The following is a 7440-nucleotide window of genomic DNA, read 5'->3' as shown; positions in this document are numbered from 1 at the left end:
TAATCTAGTAAAAACCATAGAATTCACAAGAGTATAACAAAAATCAAAAACAGCAAATGAAAAACATTGGCAGGTCAGGGAAACAGTCTCAAGATCATTCATCAGTGATTTAAAAATACCAATCGGGACAAGTTCTTCCAGTTTAAAAGTATTTTGTAAGGCGTTCCAAGACGATGGCGCAGAGTACATAAAAGCCCTTTTACCAAATTCAGTTCGGACATTTGGAACAGTTAGCAGGATAAAGTCCAGCGAACGAAGAGAGTACCCACCACATTTCTGAACAATAAAAATGCCCAAATAAAAAGGTAGTAAACCCAAAATGGCTTTATAAATAAAAGTATACCAGTGACTGAGCCTATGAGTGACTAGAGAAGGCCAGCCAACCCTGGTATACAAAGTGCAGTGGTGCGTAAGGATTTTGCAGTTTAAAATAAATCTCAAAGTGCCATGGTAAAGGGTGTCAATTGATCTCAAACACTGAGCGGATCAGTGGTGTAGGGTAAGCAAGTAATCGCAGTTTACCCACATTTTTTATTTAGCACAACAGTTTATCCACCTTTTGTGGAAAAATGCATTGAAAGTAAAGGGAGCATAACTTTTTCCACTGGGACCGGCAGTATGAGAGCCGAGAGAGGGAGTGAGATCCATTATGAGGGAGAAGGGGATACTGAGTATATACTGATAGCATACTGAGTCATCATTAGAATCAAAAATATTATATATTTTTTCATAAAAACGGGGTGGGCAGGTCGAATTTCCTCCCTGTCTCTGGCGCACACCCCAGTACAGTAGGTGGCGTTAATGCAGCATAACGTTGGATGCCAACCGCCTATAAACCCCACTGAAGAAGAAGCTAGCTATAAGTATTTTTTTTAAGCGTCTCCTCCGTTTATGACATCTACTTTGTTTTGACATTTCTTTGTAAAAATATATATCCAAACAATGTCTTCCTCTGATGTTGCTCGGCAGCTGGTACGTCATGAAGTAGTTTTTTGTATGTATTCCCTAGTATTTAGAGTTAGCTATCTGAATAGAAACTTTACAGAACATAACGAACAAGTTTAGGACGTTTGAGTAGAGTGAGACATGCCAGGGAGTGTCCCTTGCTAATTCTAACTAGCTTGCTTGTAAAAGTAACCAGCTGTGCCTAAGAAAGTTGTTAAGTTGGCTAGCTAGCTAGCCAGTCGTGTTAGCAAACCTTAGTAAAGTTGTAGCCTCCTCCGCTATTTTCATAGCCGGCACTGGCTGTGAAAGTTTAACTTCGTTAAGCTGTCGTTAGATAGTAGTGAACTTTAGATATCGATGTTTTGCGAGCTGTGTCTTGAGATCAAATTTGACTCAAAATAATGCCATGATTTAACGTCAGCTGTTTTCAAATGATTATATTTTGTTACGTTTCAAATGGCATTTCTTGTTCACTACACTAGAGCAATAAACAAGAGGTTCAGAGGCTTATATTAAGTGTTTGAACAGACATTACTCTGGGGGAGAGTGTTGATGTGTTATGTTATGTTGTGTTCCTGACACGATAAGGGAGCACATCCCCTCTCTCTGTCTGGCCATGTTGGGTTTGACAGCCTTCCAGACCAGCTGGTCAACAAGTCCACCTGCCAAGGCTTCTGTTTCAACATCCTCTGTATAGGTAAGACCACACCCGTCTCTCTCCAACCAGGCCTATCCCCTTGCTGCCTCTCACACTCCGTCTCTCTCTGTGTGTGTCCCACCAGGTGAGACTGGTATTGGTAAGTCGACCCTGATGGACACACTGTTCAACACTAACTTTGAGAACTGTGAGTCGTCCCACTTCGAGCCACAGGTGAAGCTGCGAGCCCAGACATACGACCTGCAGGAGAGTAATGTCAAACTCAGACTCACAGTAGTCAACACTGTTGGCTTTGGAGACCAGATGAACAAACAGGACAGGTAGGGAGAGGGGTGTGTGTCACATCACTGTCAGCTTTTAAGACTACCTGAACAAACTGGGCAAGTGTGTGTATACTAACCTTATGTTTCTCCCTACTAGTTACCAGCCGGTGGTGGACTATATAGACCGTCAGTATGAGACGTATCTCCAGGAGGAGCTGAAGATCAAGAGAAGCCTCCATAACTACCACGACTCCCGGCTCCATGCCTGTCTCTACTTCATATCGCCCTCCGGACACTCCCTCAAGTCCCTGGACCTACTCACTATGAAGAAACTAGACAGCAAGGTGTCTGTCAATGGCTTCTGGTCACTGACCCAGTATAGTCACTGACCCTGCTCATATCACTGTACTGAGGTCACAGCTCTCAGATCCTTGTGGCAGTCAAACACTGAACCAACTGTAGGAAGGAGATATTAAGCTCCAGATGTCAGGGTATTTTTTAGCTTCTCGAATCTGAGTGCTTGTTTGTAGTTGTGCATTCACAAGATTTATGTGAATGCACATGACTGAGGCCAGGATTCAATCTGTTCATGTTTGTACGTTTACTTTTCTATGATTTTATTTATTTTTATTTAGCAGACCCTCTTATCCAGAGCGACTTACAATAGTGAGTGCATACATTTTTGTACTTGTCCTCAAGTGCCATGCTCTACCAACTGAGCCACATGGGACCACAATGCATCTTTTAAAGGCAATGTTACTGAGTTTGTGGAGATCCCATTCAAGGTAATCGCTGCAGGTGACTGCTCAATTGGAAGTCAAGCACGCTATAGCGCGGTTTCAGAATTTATCCTTGCCTGACTGTCGTAGTTTAGTGTTACCCTAGATGTGTCCACTCTGGAGTGGTCTATAGTTCCTCTGCTCGCTGTCTAGTCACTCACAGTAGCTGGAATGAGCTCAGCTGTGTGCGTGTGTGCCCACCCCAGTGATTACCATCTGAATGGGGTTGTTTTCTGTGGAATGCTGTCTAGCTTTCTTTGTCCTGTATGGACAGAGATGTAGTGACTCTGAAAAGATGGGAGAGAGCGAGAACAGTAAAAGTAGAGGACTGATGCAGAGCGGGACAAAGAACAGTGTGTTTGTACCATGCGCAGAGAGTATATACTTAGCTGTGGTGTGTGTGGGTGTAGGCCAGAAGCTAGTGTAGGCTGGGTGGCTTTTGGGTGGGATTCTGTCAATAACACTACGAATCATGAGTCTGCAGCTTGCAAAGTACTATGAGTTGCATGGGCCTTGTAGACAAGCTAGCATGCTAATGTCATGTAGAATGTGCGCCTTCAAAATGGTTTCTTTCAGTACTAAAATAAATATTGTGTTATTCTCACCATCCTTATTTGCACAGGAATACCACATTTTGTCTGTGTGTTTGTTCCAGGTGAACATCATCCCAGTGATAGCCAAGGCGGACACCATCTCTAAGAGTGAGCTGCACAAGTTTAAGCTCAAGATCATGAGTGAGCTGGTCAGTAACGGAGTTCAGATCTACCAGTTCCCTCTGGACGATGAGACTGTAGCCAAGGTTAACACTACCATGAATGTAAGTACATGCACACGCATCTGCTGCTGCACATGTTTATGTAGTTGTTGACAGAGCGTCTCAAAGATGGTATTCACATAAGTATCTTAGTGTCTGTAATGTGCAGTCTACATCTCAGGCCTATGTCACCAAGCCAGCTAGAGATATGCAGGATCGTCTAAAACTAGCTAGCTTCAGTTGGCTTCACATTCTAACTAAGGCTTCATCCATGTCACAAAGGTGGGTATTGATCAAACGCCTGCCGCTAATTCAAACCAGACTTCAAACTGCACATCCATGTCACACGTGGATAGCTCAGCGAGTCAAAAATAGATTTGAATTAAAACAATGCTTGCATACCCTATCCTGATTTGGGACAGTTCTTTCCTCAACTGGAAGTGTGTGTGTCTGTGTGTGCAGGGCCACCTGCCGTTTGCTGTAGTGGGTAGTACAGAGGAGATGATGGTTGGGAACAAAATGGTGAAGGCTCGCCAGTACCCCTGGGGCGTAGTGCAAGGTAAGAGCGAGAGTGTGTGTGTTTGGGTCCCTCTGTGGGGCAGGAGAAGAAGATTGGACAAATCCACTGTTGTGCTGATTGTGTTTCAGTGGAGAACGAGATTCACTGTGACTTTGTGAAACTGCGTGAAATGCTGATCTGTGTGAACATGGAGGACCTGAGAGAGCAGACTCACACACGTCACTATGAACTGTACCGCCGCTGCAAGCTAGAGGAGATAGGCTTCAGAGACACAGACCCTGAGAGCAAACCTGTCAGGTACACACACACACACACACTGAAAGCAAACCTGTCGGGTACGATACACACACATTGACTCTGGCACTAGTGAAATTGAAGTGTGTATGACCTTTGAAATGTGTGCACAGCCTGCAGCAGACATATGAAGCAAAGCGTACAGAGTTTCTGGGGGAACTTCAGCGGCGAGAGGAGGAGATGAGACAGCTGTTTGTCCAGAGAGTCAAAGAGAAGGAGGCTGAACTCAAAGATGCTGAGAGAGGGGTACATGTCACATGCACACACACCTACAGTAACACACCATATTCACAAATACAGATATATTACGATACTTAGCAGAACATGTATTTTATGTGAAGGTATCCATTGTAAGTCTCTAACCTTTTTGCTGCTGTGTGTAGCTGCAGGGAAGGTTTGAGCAGCTGAAGCGGTTGCATGCGGAGGAGAGGGGTGCGTTGGAGGAGAAGAGACGAGTTCTAGAGGAGGAACAAAGTTCCTTCAGTAAGAGACGAGCTGCAGCCCAGCTACTGCAGGCTCAGAACCTTAATGCTAACGGGAAGAAGGACAAGGACCGCAAGAAGTGAGTTACAGTACCTCTGACCTCTAGGCCATAAATGTTATCTCTTTTTAATGTCTCCATTTGAGCAGCTTAGATTTTTTCTATAGATGTTTGATATCAGTCTGCTGTGACTGAGGGCAGTTCCTAACACATGATTGTCCAGCTCTCTTCTCTTATTGTCCCCCACTTTCCCTCTTGTCCCACATCTCTCTCTGTCTCAGCTCTGGGTTCATGTGAAGATCAGCGTGACTTGGATCAAAACAACCACTGGCATCTAGTCCTCTTCTGCCCTCGTTGGCTAGATTCTGGCGCTAAATAGAAAGTATTTTCACAGGGCCTGCTAACTTCAAATTTCTTACTTTATAAAGAAAGGAACAAAAAAATGCATTTTAAAACTGACCGTACTGTCAACAGCCCATAAGACATCAGTCTTCAGATGTAAGTTATGAGGCTCACGTGTTGTTCCTGTTCGGTTTGCGTCAGTGTTTCTCCTATGATTTCTTTCAGCAGCGGTGGCAAAGTTATTCGGGGGTGAGGCCAATGGCGTGGTTTTAGAGGCCCTCTTGGCATCAGATAATGTTGCTGTTTTAAAGTTAATTTCCTGCAATTCTACACATTTTGCTATGGCTTATGCCATTTTATGCAATCTGTGTGACTCAAACATTGTAACAAAATCAATGGGTGACCCATGACATGGAATTTTACATTCTCCCTGACTGTCAAGTTTATTTTGAGTGTTAGTTCTCAAAGATCTTATTGGGGAAAAAAATATTGCTTATAGCTGTTGCTATTCTGGTTTTGGTGGTTTAAGTTTATATTAAAAACGTTTTACCATCCAGAAAACTATTTTTTTTAAACAATATACAATAATATTGTGCCACTGCTAAACGCACGTAGGGGAAACACTGCTTTGATGTTCAGTGAATCTGAATGTTTGTTATTTTATACTTCCTTTTAGTGGCATTTTGCTTTATATATCCCTCTATTAACCCCTGCCACTATAGGTCACCAGTAGCCTTGCTGTTTTGCCAATGATTTCCCTTTTTACTTGCTTTACACTTTACTGACTGTTTCACTACCATTTATTAGTAAAAAAGGATTCATTGGGTTGTAGTTTATTTACTAATTGGATGGCATTTCTGTAAATTTACACTCGTTAGGTATATTCATTTTCCTTCTTAGGGAGAGTTTAACCAATGATTATATTCCAGTGAAACATAATGCTATGCCAAACTGAAACTCTTGAGTGCTTAAAGTCTTTGTGTGCCTTACATGTGATATTTATATGGACTCACTATAGACCAGCGCAGATCAGGGTACTGTTTACACAAGTGTTTACATGTTTTAACTACCCCAGTCAGACTCCTCTTCATTCCACTGTCCCTTCACTCATTTGGCATGCATTTGATAAACTGTATTATTGGGGAAAGATTTTAATATCTGTAACAATTGTATTTTTCATAAGTTATCTTTTAACCCAGTGTCCTATGCATTGTGTGCAATTTTGTTCTCAGTTTTAAATAAATAAATTGTCTATGTAGTGAAGTTGACCTGCAGTATTATACATTTTTCCAACAGTATTTCTCATTATTTATATTAAAGCAGTTTATAAAACTCTGCCTCATTTTCTTTTCTTGATGTCTAGGCTACTTAAAAGGTGTTTTCTGCTCTAGTACTGACTGAGGTGATACAGTATCTGCAGTGGTTTTTTTTTTCTTTCTTGATGCCATTTTATTTACTCTCTCCTGACACCCTGATCTAGAGGTCTTCTCACTTCCCAAAATTGAGATCCAAACCGAATTGAATCTGTTAAATTCCTACCCGACCCTGACACAATCCGGTCATAAAAATAAATACGATTCGGATCTGAGGTGGACCAGATCTAACCCAAAACCTCTCCGAGCTATACAAATTAGGTTCATCGCTGTCCGACTAAAATGCAACCAACCGAAAGATTAAAAATGAAACTTTATTGCCGCCAAAGCCAGCAGAAGTGTTTGTCTGGCACTGAACGTTAACATGGATTTTCGGTTGTAGGTCTAACTAAAATAATTGGTCTACAGTTTAGCATTTTCATGAAATCCCTACAGAGGGAGAACATGAGGTTTCTTATTTCCATTGATCAGATATATTTTTGTCATCGCATACAAGGCAGAGCAGGGAATAGTAATATTCTGTAGGTCTATTTTAGTAGGCAACATTCCAATCTAGCCTATAACTCTTTTGATCAACATTGATTTAGGCTGAAGGTAGGCTATAGCCTGACTAGCAAGCTTCAAAATACATTTTGAAGAGGCTACTGAAAATCCTCCCATCTGTATTCCCATGTAATTTCCAACAATTGGGATTTGTATTGTAGGTCTAGACGAGGTTAGTATTCCCGCTATGACAACGTTCGAATTGGAACAAAAATATTTATAGGTTTTCAGAGCTGTTTGTTTCTGTTGAGCACATTTTTTAGATTACAATATTTTTGTGGTGATTTTAGTACACTAGCGTTAGACATAACCTACCAAAATATGTCTAACTCAGGTGTAACTCATTTATAATAGCCAAATGTGTTTGTTTGAAATGAAATGTAGATATATCCTTTAGGCCTACATAATTACCCTGTACATCCTGAGATGGGTTTGATTAGAAAAGTAATCCATGCCACAGCTGTGTATGCCTACCGCCCGGCGAGGGA

At 41.9% G+C, this 7440-nt stretch overlaps 1 protein-coding gene across 1 annotated transcript; it reads left to right on the top strand.

The window, feature by feature from the left end:
- Positions 1-758: 758 nt before the first annotated feature.
- On the top strand, positions 759-6368 carry LOC139554838 (septin-10-like). The gene is made up of 10 exons (XM_071368005.1): positions 759-972; positions 1534-1642; positions 1728-1923; positions 2024-2210; positions 3301-3462; positions 3862-3958; positions 4048-4216; positions 4327-4459; positions 4597-4775; positions 4976-6368. Exons 1-10 carry the CDS (start codon positions 943-945, stop codon positions 4989-4991), a joined length of 1278 nt encoding a protein of 425 aa, XP_071224106.1. The 5' UTR covers positions 759-942; the 3' UTR covers positions 4992-6368.
- The last annotated feature ends 1072 nt before the right edge of the window (positions 6369-7440 follow it).

This window comes from Salvelinus alpinus, chromosome 26 (genome assembly GCF_045679555.1).
Source record: "Salvelinus alpinus chromosome 26, SLU_Salpinus.1, whole genome shotgun sequence".
Taxonomy (NCBI): domain Eukaryota; kingdom Metazoa; phylum Chordata; class Actinopteri; order Salmoniformes; family Salmonidae; genus Salvelinus; species Salvelinus alpinus.
This window is presented reverse-complemented; position numbering and strand designations above follow the sequence as displayed.

Bases quoted from the DNA above. Each gene is read 5' to 3' on its own strand.
- LOC139554838 (XM_071368005.1), top strand. From the start codon at position 943: ATGTCTTCCTCTGATGTTGCTCGGCAGCTG. The intron at 973-1,533 runs GTACGTCATGAA...TGACACGATAAG, and splicing joins CTGATGTTGCTCGGCAGCTG to GGAGCACATCCCCTCTCTCT. The intron at 3,959-4,047 runs GTAAGAGCGAGA...ATTGTGTTTCAG, and splicing joins CCCCTGGGGCGTAGTGCAAG to TGGAGAACGAGATTCACTGT.